This window comes from Vulpes vulpes, chromosome 11, assembly GCF_048418805.1.
Source record: "Vulpes vulpes isolate BD-2025 chromosome 11, VulVul3, whole genome shotgun sequence".
NCBI lineage: Eukaryota > Metazoa > Chordata > Mammalia > Carnivora > Canidae > Vulpes > Vulpes vulpes.
The window spans coordinates 67,618,371-67,641,626 of NC_132790.1; the positions used below are offsets into that span (position 1 = coordinate 67,618,371).

At 36.5% G+C, this 23,256-nt stretch overlaps 1 protein-coding gene across 18 annotated transcripts in view; it reads left to right on the top strand.

The window, feature by feature from the left end:
• The window catches only part of NEK10 (NIMA related kinase 10), a 227,458-nt gene that overhangs the window by 166,632 nt on the left and 37,570 nt on the right, over positions 1-23,256 (top strand). For 10 of the 18 annotated variants that reach the window (XM_026006386.2, XM_072726668.1, XM_072726666.1 and 7 more), the window contains 3 exons: positions 10,321-10,358; positions 10,458-10,598; positions 21,411-21,440. In XM_026006386.2, the coding sequence (XP_025862171.1) occupies positions 10,321-10,358; positions 10,458-10,598; positions 21,411-21,440 (209 nt within the window). The remainder of the gene's footprint in view (positions 1-10,320; positions 10,359-10,457; positions 10,599-21,410; positions 21,441-23,256) is intronic. The other 8 variants (XM_026006380.2, XM_026006382.2, XM_072726678.1 and 5 more) reach the window with 2 other exon arrangements.

Genomic DNA, 23,256 nt, shown 5'->3' on the forward strand with positions numbered 1-23,256 from the left:
TGGTGACCTTTGTGAGGGCAGTTTCCATGGCTCTGGGTGAGGGTGACAGGAGTGAAGCCTGATTGTGGTGCTTTTAGAAATTACAGAAGCAGGGATGGGAAGGAAGCTAACAGTGATCTGGGTAGTTAGCTGGTGAGGGACATTTGATGGAAGAGGGTCTTCTTTGAATCAGGATGACTTCAGAGTGAATAGGACTGAAGAGAGGCAGTGGGGAGAGAGACAAAGAGGGAAAAGAAGTTGATGGTACACAGAGTAGCTTGAACCCAGGGAGTAGGTCTGGGAAAGATGAAGGGACAGCCCTTTGTGTCTGAAGAAAGGGGGGCAGAGATAAAATTAAGGCAGATATAAAAGATTATACTTGGTGATTTCTGTTTATTAGATGATGTTATTAGATGATATTCACTGCTGTCAGGAGTGTGGTCAAGTAGGAAGAAGCACAATAAAGGTGGGCAGACAACTGAGCAGAGACAGGCAGACAGCCTGCCAAATAGCTCTGAGGTGAAGGCCCCAGTTGAGGCTGCGATGCCTACAAGTGCATGGGGGGTGGTGCCAATCAGTAGGCAGTGGAGCCATGGGTGATCCTGGCTGGGGAAGTAGCTGTGTGCAATATGACAAAAGACTAAGCTGTGGTATGCTTTAGCAGTTGGGACTTCTGGAGGCTGGCAAAGGAACCCGACTCAGGTTAACTTGTGCAACAGGGAAATTCATTAGAAGGCTCTGGGAGGCTCACATAATGAGGAACTCAGAGAATCAAACTTAGGAAGGACTAAGAGCCAGACAAGCCCCTGAAATCTGTGGAGGACACACTGTTGGTAGGCTCAGAAAGGCACTGATGCTGGGATGAAGGGGCTCCCAGTTGGTTTGTTTATCCACGCGTCACCTTTTTCAGGATTCATTGTCCTCTGCAAGAGAGTCAGGGTGGCTTGGGTTGAATCAGGACCCAATTTACTGCATCAGGGAGAGCTGAGCTCCTCAATTGATAGCCCCTCCAAGTCCATTAGGGGGTCTTTGCTGGAGAAGCAGGTTAGAGGTCCTGGGCAGCCAGAATAGAACTCTTGTCCACTTCTGGGCTCCAGGGTGCTAGGAGGATGAATTTCAGAATGAAGAACATGCATAGCAAAATCCTGAGGGGTTCATTTAGGTGGCAAAGGGGGGTTCATACAGAAAATCATTTTTTGTTTAGTCAAAGATACAGCACCACTAATTATTGAATTTTTTCCAAGTAAGGTTCAGAAAGGGTTAGCATGAAGCCTTTCAATTTCCTAACTCATTTCTAGTGTTGCTAGTAACAAAAACCCAATGAAAACCTATCAGCATAAAATACCATCTGGATCACTGAGGGAAGCATACACATTTTTTAATGGGCCAATATGCAGAGAAGTGATGGTTAGAAGTAGTGGAGAGAGCAAGGGAAAGAGAAACAGTCCCAAATCCCAAGGAGAATCAGAATGGAGCATTTGGAGGACTTGGGACTTGAATTACAAGGAATTTCCCAGGCTTGCAGTTTCCTCCCATTTCCTACCTTCTGGCTTCTTGTCCTTAAGCCACCACCTCTGCTTGCACTTTCCACAGAGAAAACCACACATAGGAGCCTGGAGCCATGGGAGCTTTTGCTTATTTAGCTCAGCCAGTGAGGAGACAGGGCTGGGAGATGTGGCTTTGGTGCTGGGGGTCTGAAGGCATGGTACCACAGGGTAGGTTTGTCCTCCTCAACTCTGGCATCAGAGCTTCTATCTTAACCACTCATGACTTCAGTGGACTTTCGTGAGCTGATATGGAATTTTATCCAACTGCTTGGAACAACATTTATATAGGAAAATGTCCCACATGTTCTCCTGTAAAATAATTAGCAAGCACCCTCTGGAATCTAGCTATCCCCAGATTTGTTATTATTTATAATTTTAAGAACATCACCAAAAGGCTTTTTTCCATTAGTGGATACTTTATTCAGTGAAATAAAGTTGCTTAAATGTATAGAAGAAATGCAAAACAAATATTTTGGTACAAAAGTACATTATGATGTATGGATTTTACTCCTCAGTTAAAAGAATTTTATATTAAAGTGGGAATTCCCAATTAGATGAATTTAGGCATCTTGGAATTGTTAAGTAATTCTAGTCTTTTTTTTCTAAAAAAGAATCATGGAAAATTGTCTTATTTGCAAGAATTCAGTTGAAGTCCAGCCCTTCAGAAACAAAAGAAACGTGTGTTTTATATACTTTAGAGCTTGAAATGGCTTTTAAAAGCTAGTCATTATCTAAACATTTTCTAGCAAATTGGGTAAACTGGAATCAACAGACAAGAGAAGTTCAATCTGAAACTCATTGAAAAGAAATATTACAGAGTGTAATTACATTAACACCTTTAACTTGTGGTTACTGACCAAGTCAACAGGTGCAAAATGGAAATTGGCCCAAATGTTGAGCTTGATGGATCGGAAGGTGCATAGGTAAATAAGACCTGTGCTAAAATAACATTTGAAAGCTGTGCCATGTGTGGTTCTGTGTGACACCCCATCAGGGAACACAGATTAGTTTAAGACGAGCTCTCTTCCCTCAAGGAACTCAGAGTGTAACCGGGCAATAAGGGCAGACTTCAGGAGAGAAGAGATGAAAAAAGACATCCTATGATTCATGCCAAATGAGGGGAGAGGAGATTAATGACTTTTTAATTCCTTCCAAGTAATCCCCAGAGCTTCTCTAAATTAAAAGAAGACAACTCTAAAATGTGTTTATAATTCTCTAAATTAAAAGGCATTAAATCTAAAGTTATTTGCAATCTAACTTGTTTAGGAACTTTCTGGGTTTCTTGGTTTACCTATGTGAAATGTGAAGCCATCCTGCAAAATTTTTAGAGGCTAAATGAGAAGTTAGAATCTAAAAGAAAAGAGCAAAGTGACATAATAGAAAATATTTAGATGCTAAAATAGAAGTTAGAACCTAAAACAAGATAGCAAAGCTATGAAATAGAATAAAAATAAATAGAAAATCAAGCCTGAGAAATTTTTGCTTTTCTGTATATATAAAAAGTAGGGGACCAGTTATATTGAGACCGGGGGCAGCTCTCCTCTTTGGGGTGCCTTAATTGGCTCTTAAAATAAGAGAATTAATCTCACTGAGAAAAAGCCCACAGGTAAGTACATGTTTGACCTGAGCATATTTACTAGAGCTTAGAATTCAAATTTGGTTTTGGCTAAAATTGTTCAGAGAGGAAACTTAAGCATAAATTCTGAACTTTCGTCACCCTAGATTTCAAGGGCCAGATTTTAAGCCAGTTGTCTGCTAAAGAACCAAAGTACCTCCCTGATAACTTGGCATAGACTTGCAAATGGAACTAGGAAAGGCAGCTTCTGCTCTCCTCAGAGAAATACTGGTATCAAGGCTGGTGAGAGGAAACATCCTATTAGAACTGGAGGGCATCCTGGTGATCCAAGACATTACTAGATGATGAAATGTTTTCCAGGCTCAACTCTTAGAAGTAATTGTTCCTTCTATGAACTACTTAGCAGAAATGACATGAAATCAGCCAATAATTCCTTTGGGCCCTTTTCCTTGCAAAACTCCTCCCCAGAATCTCAGGCCTCCATCCCCAAATCACCAAAAGTACTAAAAGCCAAACTGAAAGCTGAGGTGCCAGATCAGTAAAGAGAACCCCATTCCTCAGCTCTGGAACTATAGCCATTCACAAAGCAGAGGTGAGTCTCCAAATCTCCATTTCCAAGTCTCTAGACATGATATCTCCCCAACCAAGTTGCCATCCATGTAGCCATTCCCAGAGTATTCTTGACCCCCCAGAAAATCTGGAGATGTCAAATGTAGCATTTTTTTACATTCTACAGAAGTAGACCTTGGGAGCTTCTTTTTGACCTACATTTCCTAACAATAATCAGGTTATTCATACTATATGTATAGGCACATAGTATAATTTTCTTTTAGGCTTTTGACTTACTAGAATGGACATTTGACTTTACATCTTACTTCTTTGTATGTTATTGAAGAGTCATTAAGAGGAGTGTCACTTGGGTTACTCTTACAGATGTTTATCAATCTGAGTGTCACCAAGTAGCTGCCTTAATTGCAATAGAATCATTCTACTAAAGGCTAACCGGTTAGCTCTCTGAGGATGTAGAACCATGAGATAACTAGAATTGACTAACAATAAGTTCCACCTAGTAAGTAACGAAAGGCAGACAAAAATGAATTTTATGGCATATTTTTTATAAAATGCTTTTAACAAATGCTCACAAGTCATGTGATAGTCTATTTGAATGACTTTTTGAATGAAAATGTGAGAAGTTTTAACAGTTTCAATGAGGTATAATTCCCACAAAATAAATTGCACGTATTTAAAATGTAAATTTGGATACATTTTGAATATTTATGTTCTTATGAAATAACAATAGGATAGTGAACATATTCACCTAAAAATGTCCTCATGTCTGTTTGTACCTTCACTTATGTTCCTAACTCTCCCCCACCAGGCAATCATTAATCTGCTTGTTGCACTCTAGATTACTCAGCATTTTAGAATTTCATCTAAATGAGATTATACAGTATATACTCTTATTTGTCTGGTTTCTTTTAAGCAGAATAATTATTTGGAGATTTGTCCATATTGTTTTCATAGTATATTAATAGTTCATTCCTTTTTATTGTGAAGCAGTAGTCCATTGTATGGATTTATCATGGTTTGTTTTCTATTCATGTGTTAATGGACATTTGAGTGCCAGTACTTGCCTATTACAGATAAAGCTGTGATGAGCATTTGTGTCTTTCCATGGATACATATTTTTAAAACTCTTGGGTTGAGGGGTCTGGGTGGCTCAGTAGATTGAGCAACTGACTCTTGATTTTGGCTCAGGTCATGATCCCAGGGTCTGAGATCAAGCTGCACATGTGGCTCTGTGCTCAGGGTGCTCAGAATATCCTGCTTGAGATTCTCTCTCTTCCTCTCCCTCTGGCCCTCCCCACCATGCTCTCTCCATTTCTTTCTCTCTCTCTCTCTTTCTCAAATAAATAAATATTTTTAAAAATATAAATAAATACATAAATAAATTTAGGGTAAATACCTAAAAGTGAAATGACTGGAACCTATGGCAGATGTGTGCTTAACTTTCTAAAAAACTACCAAACTGTTTTTAAGAGTGGTTATACCATTTTTCCATTCCTAGTTTTAGAGATTTGAACTCCACATATATATTGAGAAAGGTTGAAGTACATGATAGTTTGTGGAAAATCATCTTTTATTTTGATGTGTACATCTGTGAAATCATAAGGAGTAAGAGAGAAAGAAGAATTCACTTTTCATAGCCATCTGTCACAAAATACTATCTCTTTTGATATAATCATATTAAATGAATATCCTTATTGTTGCTGTTTGATGTTTTGTGGACATTGATGGAGTTAGTCAAGAGCTGGATTAGTAAGAAACCAAAAAAATCAATAATTAGGATTTCCTTTGAAATTTCTAACTTTAATCATTTTCAGTGATCTAAATGATCTAATAAAATCTCTTGCCTCCATTGCTACTTTTCAGGAAAGAATTAAGAATGGGATTGACTTTTACCAGTTTCTAATCTGGATTTTATAGTCTCAGTACATTGATAGATAGATGCTTCTAATCCAGTGAATTATAACATTTTATTTCAATTTACAAATAAATTATCCTATATAGTGGAACTTGAGAATGCATTCAGGGGCTTCAACCTCATTAATTATTTCATACATTCAGTCCTAGTAAGCTTTGGCCATTGTATTATGGCTTTCTTAAGACCATTCATTTTTTCAATTAATATTTATTTTTGCGTACTGGCACATACCAGATGATACCTGATCCATCTTTGCATTTCTCAGGGTGCAGTGATTGCACACAGGTGCCAGCCCACAAATACTTGTTAATTAATAGGTGAATAACTGTTAGCAAAAATTCTATATCTTTCATTGAAATAGGACTAAAATCCCACCTACTGATTTGAACCTATAAGCCTTTGCCATAGCCACAGCTTAAGGCCTTATTGTTTTTTAAAGATTTTGTTGCTCAGGCAACAAGATTTCTCCATGCCTGCTTGCATCTTGTTGCCAAGGCAACAGGGTATAGTTAGCAGGTTGGTATGAGGCATCGGATGTTTGCAGTATTGAAGATGCCTGTGGTTCACAACTTCTTTGATAAATCAGGGTATGCATAATTGTATTCAAGGATGTGATCTGACTCTAGTTTTTGAGTCACATCAAAGGTGAATGTGGATGTTTGAGATTATCCAGCATCATATATGTAACCAAAAAGACCTTTGTGTAACCTCAGGACCTACAGATCTTGCCTCCTTTTAGCAGAAGTTTGGCTTATTTTGACCTGTGGGTATTCTCTACTTCACCTTTTCATAACCCACATCTAGTTTTACTTAAATTAAATTAAATAACTACTGCTTGATCACTACTTGCCAGAATCAACCTAGACTATCTGCCTATGTCACAATCAAGCAGTCTTACAGAAATAATTTGTTATCAGTAAGACTGCTTTATTCCTTTTCTGTGCAAGTTGTAAACTTATGTGGCTAATTGCTTGTTTGTTTCTAGCTGTTATTGGAGTAGGAGTGGAGAGCCACAGGGGCACTATTCTCCTTTCCTGGAGTGACATCATCTCTGTTAACATTATTGATAGGTGACAGGAGAACTCAACCCTGCATAATGCTGTTCTTTCACACAGGACATGTTTATGAATGTCACTACTTGAAAGAGACTTCCAAGAGGTGAAGTGCTAGTTAGCTCAGATGGTGTGATTACCATAGCCTCAGAAGGCATTGTTTTAATACAGTAAGTCATCCCTTTCATTTCATAATGTTAAATATTTCTCCTTTTTTACCAACATCAGCTAGTACTAATACATTTCGCAACTGAACTAAATTATGTAATGCACCTCCCATACATGTGAAAATATTTCCTTGATTCAGAGCATATTCAAAAGAATTTTACAAGATATAAAATTCTAGAACTCTGTCTCCCTCATGGCCGGGACTCCTCTGACACAATAATTATCCAAATAATTTACCCGGCATTCAGTGAAAAGTTGATTTAAAAAATTGCAAAGCCTAATACTTTCAGTCTTCACCTTACCTATAATTGGTTTGGGGTGGAAATTGTAGGCTAACACCCAAATCCATTTCAGTTTCTGCTTTGGCTTATAAAATCTGGATGAAATCATCCCAGATCTAAAGAGAGTTGGAAGGGATGACCTTTTAAAATCCTTTGAAACCTTCCATTCCCCTGAAATTCTGTTTCATCAGCCTGAAGTTCTATTAATTACTTCCCATTTCAAAAGTTTCAGAGGACACAAGCTTCATTATATGAAGCCTTTTCACCAGGAAACATTTCTGGAATGTTCTCTTTATGTTAAATTATTTCTGTTTTCCAGCTTATGCAATCATGAGAAACTATCTTTTGCAGCCATAATGCTCTATTGGACATAAGCACTCAATCCAGTTCAGTCTAGAGGCAGACTTCCCTCAGGCTCTGCATAATTTCAATCTTTTGTCCCATCTGTGGCCCCAGCATTCATATAGTTAACTGCTGTCACTTCTGGCTACAATGAGTCTGTTCTATTTGGAAATTTCAGATGACTATTCTTTCTTAGGATCCAGGATATAATCTCCAGAGAAATTAACAGTTTTTCTTCCATACCTCTACAAGCTTGTAAATTCCAAGGCTAGGGACTATTTCTTTTCACCACCTTTTCTCTATTGTCTGGCATAGTTTCTCCACATAGTAGGCCCTTAATAAATATTGTTTGAATGAATGTGTGATGGTTAGGTTAAAGATCCCCTAAAGTTCATTCAAGAGGAATTTAGAATTATATTAAGGAGTAGCAAAGTTGGCAGCAGCTCAGCATTGTCAGGATAGTCTGTTTCATGTACATCTCTAGCCCATTTTTTAATTCGTAAAAATGTTTGAAATTTTGGATTCTCCAGGACACCTGGAATAGTCATCTACTTAATTCGGCATATGAGTGGTTATCAGCTATCAAAAGTACCTATAACCTTAGGAGTAAAAGATCTCCATGAGTTACATTATAATTCACCATTTAAGATATAAGATAGGCCAAGAGTTATTGCAGGCTTAGCAGCTATGTGGCATGACCGTTAGCCTCGGTCATAATGTTTATGAAGACAGTGACCAACATCTTCCAGAGAAGAGGTTGGCATGCACTATTGAATATGGAGTTCACTGGCCACATGTGAATCTTGAACAATTGAAATGAAATGTAGCTAGCGTGACTGAGGAAAGACTTGTTTAATTTCATTTTACTATTGATTTAAATATGAAACAATGTCAAATATCTCATTAGTTTTTATAGTTAGTGCTTGCTGAAATGATAATATTTTCAATATATTTGGTTAAATAAAATATGTTCTTAAAATTAACATCACTTTTTTGGTTCTACTTTTTAAAAATATGGCTCCCAGAAAATTTAAACATATGTTTGTGGTGTGCATTATATTTCTGTTGGACAGTGCTAGACCTGACTAGAAGGCTAAGGCACAGGGTTACTCACTTCCATGTGCTGTGATTTATCAATGTAAGCAAGGATATGAGGTGCTAGAACAGATGTTCTGCTCCTCGGCTCAGCCAGGAGGCATTCTGCCCATATGTGGATACTACTGAGATTATGAACCCCTTTGAACTTTCTGAGGGCAAGAGTTACCTGTTGTCTTTCCTGTAAACATGGCCCTTATCCCAGAACTAGGGAGAGTGTATTAACTGTATAAGACTGGCAAATTCCACTGACTTGAGAACTTGGACTGGGAAAGGGACAGAGAAAATAATGGGATCAGGAGATAGCTGGCTTGGGGGGTAGTTAGGAGGAGTGGAAGAGGATAGGGAAGGAACTTACCATTGGATGCAAAGATTTTGGTATTATTCTAGAACTCTAGTTGGGCAGTGGATAAATGAGTACCAGTTTTTAGAGTTGGGCAGTGGGCAAATGAGTGCCAGTTTTGTTTTGCTTCATAACTTGGGTATGTGTTGCATTTATGTATCAAGAATTCTATGCTTAAAATGAAAATGTTAGGTTGAGAGATTTATTAGCCATGTTTATTTGTATTTAAGTTCCTCCCTTCATTCCTATTCAGCAAATACCTATCACGTGCCTTGAATGTAGGAGATGAGATGTTCAGTATGTTTTTGTTGGACTGAAATTTGCATTAAATTTTGTTGCATTCAATTTAATATAGTTCTTATAACTTGTCAGGGCACAGATGTTTCTTATTTCATCCTAAAATAACTATTAAGAAATTTGCTCGAGATAACAGTGGAAAGAACAAAGTTGAACGTATTTACAGCTGGCCCTGATAGGCTGTAAGGCCACCTCCATGGGGTGGAAGGCTCTGAGAACAAAAATGTAAAATGATCAGGAAGTCTGGAATCTTAGGGCAAGGCAAACAAGTAATGTTAATAACACTGGAAACTTAAGGAAATATGTCATCCTCTTAAATGCAAAAGTCATTTCATAGAAAGAGTTATAATTTCTTTCTTAAGACAACAGGAACAAAACATAGAAAAACACTACATGCAAAATTTTAAACATATTTTTACAGGCTTATTTTATTTATATTAAAGAGAGAGAGAGTTGGGTGGTGGGGCAGAGGAAGAAGGAAAGAGAGAATCTCAAGCAGACTCCCTGCTGAGCACAGAGTCTGAGGCAAGGCTTGATGTCATGACCGTGAGATCATGACCTGAGCAAAAAAGTCAGATGCTTAACTGACTGAGCCACCCACGTGCCCTTAAACACTTATTTTTTAAAAGATTTATTTATTTATTTTAGAGAGAGAGAGAGCACAAGCAGGGGGAAGGGGTAGAAGGAGAGGGAGAGAATCTTCTGCAGACTCCCCACTGAGCATGGAGCTGGACTTGGGGCTTGATCTCATGACCCCAAGTCATGACCTTAGCTGAAATCAAGAGTTGGGTGCTTAACTGACTGAGCTCCCCATGTACCTCTAAATACTTACTTTTAATATAACATCATCATTTTGATTTTAAGTATAATAAGAAAATTCCCAAAACGCTAAAATATAGGCTCTTAATCATTCTTAGAGCTTTTATAAAGCACTGTGATGAGACAGGGTTTTTCCATGTGCCTATGGAATGCGAGGTCCGTTGTGGGTTTGAATGCATTTATTTTCTTCTTTATTAAGCTATTCAGAGCATCTGGAGGGAAGATAATCTTTTTTAAAATTTTTATATTTAAACCATAGAAGATATAGGCTTTTAGTCAATGTTAGTCAAATCCAAGTTGAATAAGTCCTCTAACAGCCTCTAATTCTCTTTTCAGGGACTTCACTGGTGGAGTTGGATCCAGACCAAGACCAGGTAATTCTGTGTTGGCAGTAACAAATTCACGCATGCCTCTCTGATATGCAGTGTGATTTATGTTACAGTTTCATATCTTTCCCCCTTTTATTTCTTCAGCTTTGCTGCCTCTTGACCTGCTTCTGAAAGTACCACCCCTCATGCTCAGGGCCCACATTAAGGAGCTAGAGGCCGAGTTAGTGACGGGGTGGCAGTCCCATAGCCTTCCCGCTGTGATTCTTCGCAATCTCAAAGATCATGGTAGTACTTATTAGATCAAGTTGATGTCAAGCATACAATGGGCGAACACAGAATTATAGTTGGGCCTGAAATGTCTGAATGATGCTTGGGAGGTAATTTTAATACAAACAGCAGGAGAATTTCATTTTGTTTGTCAACCGTTATTAGTTTGGCAATTTAACAGTATCAAAATGCTTTCTGTGTTCACTTATTTGATTGAAATATTATAGGCTGTTTTTCTAAAATTTACATTTCTGCTTTTTTAAATTTTTATTTATTTATTTATTTTTTACATTTCTGCTTTGGTGGGGATGTTAACCAGTTAAATTATTTGTGCTTAAAATGCATACCTACTAGCAAAAAAAAAAAAATGGTAACTTTTATGTTTATATTTTGTGTGTGTTTTTAGAGAGAGAGAAGGGGGCAGGGGGAGGAGCAGAGGGAAAGGAAGAGAGAGAGAATCTTAATCAGACTCCACACTTAGCCTGGAACCTAACACAGGGCTCAGTCTCATACCCTGAAATCATGACCTGAACCAAAATCAAGAGTTGGACACTTAACCGACTGAGCCACCCAGGTGCTCTATATTCATATTTCTATAAGCTTTATATAAACCTATCACCTATAGGTTAACCTATAGGTTCTATAACTTATATAATATGAGGGAGTTAAGCTTATCTTGGTCCATCTCCTTTATTATGACACAGATAGTATTTTTTGGTTATTTCTATTTGTATTTGATTAAAACAATATGATATCACATTGTTTTTCTAATAATTTAAAAATTATGGGTTCTTAAAACATAAAAGTTTATAGTAATGGTTTGGTGAAAAACAGAGTGTGCTAGTTAATGTTTCAAATTTCTATTAAAGAGGACCAAAGTACAACAGTAATAGTTAAACTGTTAGCTAAACCTGGACAATTCAGGGAAAAAGTATGGTGATTGTGCTTTTAACATATGTGTGAATATATGACTCTTCAGTATATAGTTCTATTTTACTATTTTGGTTAATTTGCAATATTGCTCAATGCTGTTTTCATTTTGGCTTCCTTAATTCATATTCTTTTGTAGAGTTAACACCTATGGTGAACATAAGCGATGTGAATTGATTTACTGTAAGATTAGTCCGTGTCTTCGTATTTATTAAATTTGCTTTGGAAGAGTTACTGACAGTCTGGGGCCATTTATACCCTCATAGATGCAATAAGGTGGTTTTGTTATTAAGATGTCCATAGCTATCATGCTGACCATGCTGTTTGGCATAAGGTAAGTTCATACATAACATAATCATGAAGCTAAAATGGTTGTTAATTGATTTTATAATAGCAAGGACAGAAGAATGTATTTATGTAAGCAACTCACAGCTCTGTTGTGATTCATAATAGGAATTTCTTTTCCTAAAGGGCATGTTGAATTAGCCCAGTTTAAGACTTATTTTATGTCCATAAAATTTGTCTGATCTCTTGACCTTTAAACAAACTAACTGCATTATAGCACAGTTTACATATATTTCTTAGACTTAGTTTGTTAGAGCATTCAATTTTTAAAAATATTGTGGCAGATATTATAGAATATTCTATAATGTTGTCAGTGAGTGCTGACATGCACCCATAAGGGAGCTATGTTTCTACTAATATTGTAGGCACATTAGTGCATAGGAGAACATTTGGGTTGGTACTTATGGGTTATTCTGCTGTTGAATAAAATAAATCTTTATTTTTATCCATCTTAGTGCAAAATTACTTTTCTGCTTAATACAGAAGTCATACTTTTTAAAGTGTGGTGGCTAAGTTTGGACTATTGTTACTTTATCAAATCACAAACAGCTGGAACCAGGCTATCCACTTAGCTTACCTCATCTGCAAATCATGCTGCATTCCAGTTGTTACCTCTGTGTCTCTAGCCTAACTAAGAAAATGAAAAGGTAACATTAATAGAGCTCTCCAACAATAGGGAAACAAGTTTGGACCAATGTGTCATGAGACACTATTAGTCTGGGCAGTTGTAACTTATATCTTGAATATTTGTTACTCAGAATAGGTAAAGCACTGAAATGTGTAGATGATTATTTTTTTACAAGCATCCTATATTAATGTATTTTAATTTATTTGACATCTGATTTCACTTTTTTGGATCGAAATGAACATTATGTATAACCAACAGCCACAGCCTTGTATTGTCTAAATATTCCGGAAAAAAATTATCAGGGAGGGAAGAATTTTGTTAAAACCTGGATGTGTTCCCAGGGCCATAACTGGAATGTAAACATCATTTTCCATATGCTATGGCAGAAAATACGGTGAGAGCTATGATTTTAGAGTAACAAGTGGCTATATTGTAATATGATTTTCTCTATCTGGTACTCCTAATGTGAACTTCTAGGTTCATACTGTGGTGATGCAGCAGTACTTAATGCACCTCCAAACTCCTGTAGAACTGTAAACTATGGAACCATTTCAAGTTAACACTATTAAATTCCTTCTGTTCTGTCTTTTGATACTAACTAGATTAGGTAAAGAATTTATTTTATGCCTATTTTATACATATGATGTATCCATATACAGATACATGCACTTCTTCACCAACAGAAATGAAAACTTAGGAACTTCTATCTTGTATGGATGAAGCTATTAACACTAACATGGACTGAATGAACGAATGCACATTTTTAACATGTTAAATATTTTACCTCTATTTCTTAATTTTGATCACTGATGATTTACCATTGTACAAGTTTGACCATATCTGAGTATCATCTGTACTACTATTTTCCTAATATAGGTTTCCTTAATTTGACTCACTTCCTCAACTTAAATTTAGTTAAAGGAGAGTTTATATTATTGCTACAAATGGGAAACCAATATAGAATCACTTGCCAAAAATAGATGGCAATTATAAAATGAAGTATAAGCAAAACAATATTATTAAATTCTAAGTGGATATTATTATCTACTTATCCTAAGGTCTTTTCTTTGTTATGAAAGAATATTAGTTACTATTTGAGAATTGGGGATGACACACTTGCTCTATACTAATTTACTCTGTGATATAATCAATAGAAAGAAAAGAGAATTGGGAAAGTTTTATATCCAATCTACTTACTATGTAAGGTTATGCTATATTAAGTACCCCATTTCTTCGGAGACTCCAGTTGCTTAAAAATAATTGGTTGGTTCTGTTGTGTGTCCATCTAACAACTGGATGTTTTGAAGGCAGAAAATATGTGGTGTTTTATCTAAAAAACAACAACAACAACAAAAACAAGTCTTTCCTCTTGAAGTAGGAGACATGGTACCACATATTTGTGGAAACTAAATCATACCAAAACATATTATGAGAAATGTATCCTTTGTCAAGTACACAGAGTACATTTTAATAATATGTATGCCATTAGCATGGGTCAAATGTGAATTTTGGGGAACACCAATCAAACCCAAATTTAAAGTGCAGATGTAATGTTGACCTAGAGTATGGCCTAATTTGACTGGATTAACACTGTCATTTCCCTCTCCCTTGCTAACTTTTCCATTTCTCAGCATCAAACAGCCAAGCACTGAGCTGATAGATGGGAATTCATACGTTCTGCATTTTGAATAGAAATTGTCACTTCATGATTTCTGTTCTTAATTATGCTTTCTTACTAGATGACTGAGAAGCTATTTTTATATTTAAGACTTTTGTTCATAAAGGTCAGATCTAAATAAAGTAGTCAGTGTTTCATCCAAGTATTCCAGAGAGCATGGCTTAATATTCCAGTCCTTGTCATGAGCAACCTTCAGTAGCTTACTTTCAAGTTAGTTATTGACATAAAGCAATTAATACTAAATTTTACAATTGCCAAAGTGACTTGGAGTACATGCCTTCTCTTGTTTTGTTGCATGGCAATTGCATGGTTATCCTATAACAAAAGTGCTCACTGGATTTTAATCAAATTTCTTATAATACTAGTCTATACCATGTAATTTGGCATATAATTATATACTTTCTTATATTGTTTGTTGAGATTTGGATATATTGGTTAGATTTCCCAACCAAATTGTAAGCATCTCTATATAGTTTAAGTATATCTTGAGTACTTCCTCTGAGGTCAGGCCCCTAAAAACTATTTACTAAGTAGCCAATACAGACTACCACTGTATAAACCATTGTTTATCCTTGCTATTGAGAGCAACTGCATAAGTCATCTTATGATTATGTAAAGAATAGGGAACAGTGATATTTTAATGTTAGATTTAAGACTGGGGAAGGGGTGGGATACAACAAATTTTTTACCAGTGGTGATTTGCTTCCTAATTCTTCCTGCCAAGGGAAACAGGTCCCAGGTGAATGCTGCCTAGAGATGTAGATTCTTTTCACGTTTTTGTAAGATAATGTCTTTCCAAAGAGATACTCAGTCTCACAGATGTTATTGATGGTTCCAGTCCAAGATCATAATTTGCAAATTGCAAATCGGCTGTTAAATGTTAGCTCACAACCCTTCCCTGGGTTTTTTTGCCCTGATAGAAAGGCTAAGTGGAAGGAGGGGAAGAAAGCAACACCACCCTCTGGTTGGAAGAAAGGGAGGTCAATGTGGCTTGGATGGATCCTGACAGTGTACAAAATAATTGAATCAATGGAGAAAGGCTAAGCTCTCAAATTCCAAACTGTTTTTAGTAATACTTTTTAAACTTTTTTTTTTAAATTTTTATTTATTTATGATAGTCACACAGAGAGAGAGAGAGAGGCAGAGACACAGGCAGAGGGAGAAGCAGGCTCCATGCACCGGGAGCCCGACGTGGGATTCGATCCCGGGTCTCCAGGATCGCGCCCTGGGCCAAAGGCAGGCGCTAAACCTCTGCGCCACCCAGGGTTCCCTAGTAATACTTTTTAATGGAATTTAAAAATAGTTTCAGAGTGTTTACAATCCCCTTTGAATTACTGTCATGTAGTAATTTGAATATTAAAGATAGTGACAATTGGAGCCAATATTAATGAGAAAGAGGCAAGAGACCTCTTTATTCTGGCCTACCCAACCACCTGCCCTCTCATATATCTTATACTTCACCAATTTTTAAAAATTAATTAATTTAAGAGAGAGCACGTGGTGGGAGGGCCAGAGAGAAAATCTTGAAGCAGACTCCCTGTTGAGCATGGAGCCCAAAGCAGGGCTCCATTACAGGACCATGAGATCATGACCTGAGCCAAAATCAAGAATCAATTGTTTAACCAACTGAGTCATCCAGACATCCTATAGACCTCACCCCTTCTTCATTGATATTCCTCAGTATGGATTCCAGATTATTTGGGGCATTTCAGAGAGGGTGTTATTTTTTTTAAAAAATTTATATAATTATTTATTGTTTTCTACTGTATTGGAAGGCAAAAGCACAATTCTTCTTAAAGTTATTCTTTGGCAAGTGTCCTAGTTTTATTTAACCCATTATTGATGGAACCAGATGGAGAATAAAAGAGCTGGTTCCGAGAGCATTTGAAGAACAGGAATTTAGTATAGTTAGTCAAGAAAAGCTGAAATAACATTGTTAAATTGAGCATGAGACTGGTGAAATAAAACTATATGTTTTTTGGGATCCCTGGGTGGCGCAGCGGTTTGGCGCCTGCCTTTGGCCCAGGGCGCGATCCTGGAGACCCGGGATCAAATCCCATGTCAGGCTCCCGGTGCATGGAGCCTGCTTCTCCCTCTGCCTGTGTCTCTGCCTCTCTCTCTCTCTCTGTATGACTATCACAAATAAATTAAAAAAAAAACTATATGTTTTTGTGGTTTACCTCTATCAGTCCATAAAGGCAGATCAGTGTATCAATTTCTGTGGTCAGGAACACCACAGCCTATAAACTGCCTGTACTTTTGTTGGTGTGGATTTTTAGTTAGATATCCTGGGACATTACCCAATAGTTTTAGCCTGGGATCAAATGGAGTTATTAGAAAATGCTTCAGCATGATGTCAGAGAATTAAGCAATAATAATTTTACCATGACTGGGATAAATTCTTCTTGTTCAGGTAATTGAATGGGGGGTGGTATGCCATCTTCTCTTTCTGTGCTGTTTTGTTTTGTTCTTTAGTTTGATTAGTCTTTGCATCCATGGTGCTGAACATAGTGTGTTTTTGTATCACAATATTTTCTTCTTGAGAATTCTGGGTTACATCAAAGTTGACTTTTTAAAAAAAATGTTCCCTCTAGGAGGAATAAAGGGAGCAAGCATGACTTGCATAGTCATTGTAGCATAGTGAAAGAAATAACTAAATCAGTGGAGAAAAGTCAGGTTGTACAGACTAGACCAAATGCATATGCTATTTTTAGGCTATAAATTCAGCAAGAAACAACTAACTTTTCATATTTTCCCAAAATTAAACTTAATTTTTATGTTAAGCCCCCATTCCTCATATCAGAAGACAATCAATTACCTTAAATGTAAATTTTAATGTACTGATGATTTCTCTGTCAGATTAAAATCAAACAAACTGAGAATTGGTCTTTTCTCTGTTCTTCTTTCCTGAGTGGTATTTTTGGCATTGTGTTTGAGGCTTTAATTTAAGACTGCCTGTGCTGGTATCCAATCTGATTATTGAGTATGGTTATCCTTCCACATTGGCATCCAAAAAATGTAGTGGAACAGCACAACCTGACTTCCAGTTCCCAGTCCATGGTTCCATCTGTGACCATGAATGAAAGCAAGACTTCTGTAGGGCAAACTCTCTCATTTTGTCAGCTCACCATCTCAGGGGCCTGAAACAGTTCCCACCTCTGGGAACTCAGAAGGAGTTCCTGAATTCCTTGAGTTCCAGAACTCAAATATACCTTCCGTCACATCAAATCCATGTCTTATTCTCCATGGTCTTCTCAAATCTAGCTTTTGCATCGAATCTCTATCCCCTGTGGTTTTCTGGGTGAACTTTTCAGGAACCCTTGTGAGTGCAATATCCTTTGTTGAACTTCTTCTGGTGCCTCCTATGCTACTGGCCTTAGAGGTGGATTGTTGAACGTTTGTAGATCTGAACTACAATTCAGTTATTTTATTTCATTTTAGAAAAGTGAAGGAAAGAGGTAAGAGTAAAGCTTCACTATACTAAAATTTGAAAGGTTGTATTGTCTTTCAATGGGGCATTTGGTCAAATACAGACAAGCCGATATATGTTTTGGCCCCATTCATAGTGTAAAAGTATTCTTTGCTTCTTCAGGGAGTTCCTGCCCAAAACATTCTCTTCTGCAGTTGTTCAAAAAGTCCTGACTCTTAGCAAAGCGAATTCAGAAAAATAGGAGGTTATACTATATCTTGGTCAACTTGAAGAATACAGGGTAATCCATCTTTTGTTAAAATTGTAGTAATTACCAGTTTCAGAACTTGTGTTGTGAATTGTAGTTTCAGTAGACTGGATGTATAGCATAAATCAAGTCTCAAACCACCAGGAAAGGGCCTCTAACTTGGCCATTATGATGTGCCATGAAATAAAAAAGCAGAGAGTATACTGTACAAAGACCTATGCTTCCAGTTTATTAGATATAGATGCTTTCCAAAAATATTTAATCCATTAAACATTCAAAGGCCTGGGTAGAACATCATGTCAAAAATAGTTACCCTTTTAAGAAGAGAGATAGTATTTGAGGCCTGGGAAGGAGTATAAATATTATTTTATGTTTGAGGTAACCAAAGGAATTGTCCTAGCGATGAGTCAGGAAGAGAAGTGGGAGCCCTCAACTCCTGTCTAGACTGAGTCAGTGTGGTGTTTTCGGACCTGCCTTGTTTCATGGTCCAACTGTCACCTGCTCTGTGATCTTGTTGGACAGTTTCCTTAATCTTACCCTCTTTTTTTAGAAAAAAAGATTTATTTATTTTGGAGAGAGATCATGAGGGAAGGGGCAGAGGGGAGAGGAAGAAAGAGAATCTCAAGCAGCCTCTGCACTGAGCATGGAGCCTAATACAGGACTCAATCTCACGAGCCAAAATCAAGAGTCAGAAGCCCAACTGACTGTGCCACCCAAATGCCCCATTTAATTCCTATCTTTTCACCTCTTTATCTGTAAGATGAGGTAAGAACAATTGCCCTTCACAAGTTGTTGAGGACTAGATGAAACTAAATATGTAAAACTGTTCCCAGTGTCTGCCCCACATTCATGCTAAAAAAGCACTGATCTTCCTCCAGGTCCTCCAACGTACCATCCCAGGGGTGGAGGGTGGGGATTGCTCTTTAGGGTCATGCTAACCAGAGTAAGATAGCAAATATTACTTTTTAAAATTTCTGATACCTTTAAATAAATTATTTTTATGAGGAATTTTGTGACTTCCTTCTAAGTTTTAAAATTAAATCCACGAATTAAGTTCACTATTATAATAAAACTATAAAATGAAATTAAAATTGAATCAATTTTAAACCTGGATTTAAATTTTAATGGGACCAAATATTGTCTGTCTTTTTCAGGAGGAACTACTTAGATACAAATCATAGGCATACTATATATGACTGACATTGAAATATAATCAGCTTCTGTCTTTTTTTTAAAGAGAAAATTATTTTAATAAAAATAGGACAAAATTATCAACATAAATGTGTGTTGCAGTTTTTGGTGAAAAGATAGGAAGCATATGCTAATCTGAAAGATTTATTGAGAGAGAATGCTTTAAAACTCAGAATGGTATGGCTAACATTTGCCACAACTTGAAAGTTAATCAATATTTAAATAAACAGGAGCACCTGGTGGCTCAGTGGTTGAGCATCTGCCTTTGTCTCAGAGTGTGTGATCTTGGGGTCGCAGGATGGAGTCCTGCATCAGGTTCCCCACAGGGAGTCTGCTTCTCCCTTTGCCTGTGTCTCTGCCTCTCCCTCTGTGACTCTCATGAATAAATACATAAAATCTTTAAAAATTTAAATAAACAATAAAAAATTTAGAAACAACATCTATTTGAATTTTTATCACTTTTGTTTTCTTAAAATTATTAAGGCCTAAATAAACATAAATCTGATATGAGGATATATAAAAACTTGTGAGCATTTGATCAGGTAGAAAAGGGGGAATAATGGTTCTCATACCCAGGATTAGCTGAAGTAGTTCAGGAAATCAAGGGGGTTTGTAAGTGGTACAGCCAGTATACAAAACTATCCTTCCCAGTCTCAGATTTCCTTTTTTCCCCCAGTCCTAACTCATGAGATTACTCACATCTCGGTAATCCTGCCAGAAAACCCCAGGATTAGTGCTGAACTAGTCTTGGGATTTTACGTGTCTTTCCATTTTACGGTAGCAGCAAATATCTGAGAGCCTGTTCTGGTGGTACCTAAGACTAAAAATTACCTTTAGTCTAGATGATAGGGATAGAAAATATCCTTTAAATTGAAAAGAAGTAACAGATTAGATAAAAGTACTCTTAACATATAAAATATAATGAAATCATTAGTATTCATACCAAATAAAGAACATTTACAAATCAATAAGAAAAAGAAGCATGGGATACAAACAGGAAATTCACCCAAGAAGTACAATAGCCTCACCAGCATTTAGATAAACACAACATAAAACAAAGATTGGCAAAATTGAAAAGTTTGATAATAGATAGTGTTGATTAAGGTGTAGAAAAATGGATTCTCTTTTCGTCAGAGTGCAAACTGATTCAGCTACTTAAATATATATTTGTTGAGAGATCCCTGGGTGGCTCAGCCGTTTGGCGCCTGCCTTTGGCCTGGGGTGCAATCCTGGAGTCCCGGGATCGAGTCCCGCTTCGGGCTCCCGGCATGGAGCCTGCTTCTCCCTCCTCCTGTGTCTCTGCCTCTCTCTCTCTCTCTCTCTCTGTCTATCATAAATAAATACATAAATCTTAAAAAAATAAAATTAATTAATTAAATAAATATATATATATTTGTTGAAAAAAAGAAATATATATATCTGAGGGCCTAGCTATTTGATTTCTTCTTATGTACCCTAAGAGATCTTTTATACTTATGCATAATGAGACATATGCATGTATGCTAACTGCAGCATCATTTATAATCATGAGACATTGAAAGCAAATTCAATTCCCTTTGAAACAGAAGTGGCTAAGTAACTATGATGCATGCCGAACATGTAGTACTCTTTAATAGTGGTTATAAAAATTGGTTAGAACAGTGTGTGTTGATAAAAAAGAATCTCCATGACAGACTTGGTCAAAAAGAAAACAAAAAATTGTAGCACCAACCTTATGATGTGTCACCACTTATTTGAAAAAAGAGAAAGAAAGCAAGCATGAAGTAAGACTATAGATTTTCTACAATAGTAGCTTTCAAACTCTTCTGGAAATGACCCTCAACAAGGAACATATTTTACATCACAACTGAGTGGACCCTTACTATATGCAGTCACTCTGAATTTTTTCTATCCTCTTCCATATCATTCTATGTTATTCCATTCCATTTTTTAAAATATGGGTCATGACCCATAAAACTGCTTTCAGGATTCAATCACCATTTGAAAAATACTGTATTGAAAGTATACAGTTATGTATGTAAATGGGTAGAAAGGTGACTGGAAGGCAACACTCCAAAGTGATATCAGAGGTTACTTCTGGGGAGGCTCTGAGGGGTGTTGGTTCCAGGGAGCCTCAAGCCCCTTCTTTTTTTTTTTTTTTTTTAAGCCCCTTCTGTAATACCGGGGTTGTTTGCTTGTTTTACAATGGGCATATGTAATTAAACATTTTTAAATTTATTTTTTAGAAAGTGAACAATCAAAACTATTTCTAAAAGTTAAAGATTTACTGGAGCTGAGAGAGTAGTGGTCAAGAGATCTTAAGACAATGTCAAGTTACTTTGCATAATTGAGTAGTTCAGAAGACAGGCATTCTAGCTAACTATCTCTGTTTTTGTGTTTAGGGCCACAGATGAGCACATTCTTGTGGCAAGGTAGAGTCAAACCCGTGTGATACACCACTCAAAATGTCATTACAATTTAAGAACTCTCTGCCACAGTGTTAGATTTTAACTTGTTATCTATGAATATTAAGTCCACGTATCAAAAACATAAAGTAGTCAACATAAAGGTGATCAAAAAAATCAAACCTACCAGTTTCAGAAAATATGAACTTAATGTTTTTGTAGCAGCAGCATCTTGGCCACATTACATGGTCTGTAGTTTTTGGTATGGGTCTAGAAAAACAAATCGTTACATTTTAAGAATCATTTCTACAGGAAATACCATTGCAGAAAATTTGACATGTGTAAACTTGGTCATCTCTGCAGGCTGGAGCAGATACCTCCAGCATTCTGTTTTCTATTTTAGAGCTACCTTAATTCTTTGATTTATCTTCACATTTTTACCCTAAGGGTAATTTATTAAGCATCATCTTAATGGTTAAGTAATTGATGCTTAAATGAAGTTAGATACAGTGCCTAGGGGAGATAGATCCTTTACATTTCAAACATTTAAACAATGTATTGAATGCAGATAAACTAGAATTGGATTATTTTTATGTGAATTTCTCAACTAACTCAGTAAAAATTACCATAAACAAATATTTCTTTAAACATCATATTTGTTTTCTTTTTTTGTGTTTGTATCCTAAATATCAATGTTCACATGCTTAAAACAGGTTGAATCTTTTAATGACCACATTAAATTTCCTGTTTAAATATTTTGAAAACAATTTTTATGGTAAAATATGTAATCTTTCTCAGAAAGCATTTATATAAGAATCATTTTTTCAAAATTTTACCTGTTGCGAAAGCAAAGATTATATTCACATTTAATTTCATATAGGCTCAAGGTAGTATGGAGGGAAGAAGAGGGACTTTGGAGCTTTTCTTTTTGCAAAAAGCATGCTAAAGGTCACACGGAGGAAGGGCAAGAGCTAAGAAACTGGAGGAGGTGGGGAGGATTCTATCAATCCACATGTCTGAAGTCTCTCTTCCATTTTCTCCAGTGTGTATCTGAGGGTGAGAAGAGTCAGAGGTGGCCTGGTGGCTAATCTAGAGGTGAAGGCCATTTCTTTAAAGAGTTTTATAATTCCTCAAATTTAAGAATGAACTACTTAAGGCTCTGACACGTGAAGGTGGGGAAGCAGTTCGTGTGCAGTTTGATACCAAACCATCTTCAAATGGTGAAAAGTGGTGTGGCTGTATGATACAAACTCTGGATAAGTTATAAATGTATCTTATTTAGACCTGGAGGAAAATCCAGGTGAAAATTTGTAATAATCAAAGGTTACAATAACTATCATATCCTTGATTGTTACAAATTATACTTTTTTTGATTTTTGGCTTTTGTTTCTGTTTTTGTTTTTTGCTCTGGAAGATTGCCTATTTAGCATTTGTATTAGTAGTTTTAATAAAATTAGTTTTAAAATATGATATTAAGAACATAATGACTTTAAATTTTAGAAGCCTGATAGCTTCTAAACTGCACATAGCTTTTCAAAGACCATAGTATCCAAAGCATCACTGACTCCTGGTGACAGCCTCATGTAATTACAGGCAAAATTTTCAAGAATCTTTTAAATGTTATAAAAGGCGACATTGTTATTTTACTTAGAAGTCTTATGAGTAAAGGGAAGAAATTGTCCATTCCGTATTGTAAAATATTGAAGTGTTACAGGGTCTCTGCATATTATCTCATTGGTAGGATAAGGATCTTAGCTTAATTTTTTTTCAGAATTTTACCCCATTTTTTCAGTAATACTACTTTCGAAAGAGAAAACCAGGATCTTGACTAACTGCAGAATTT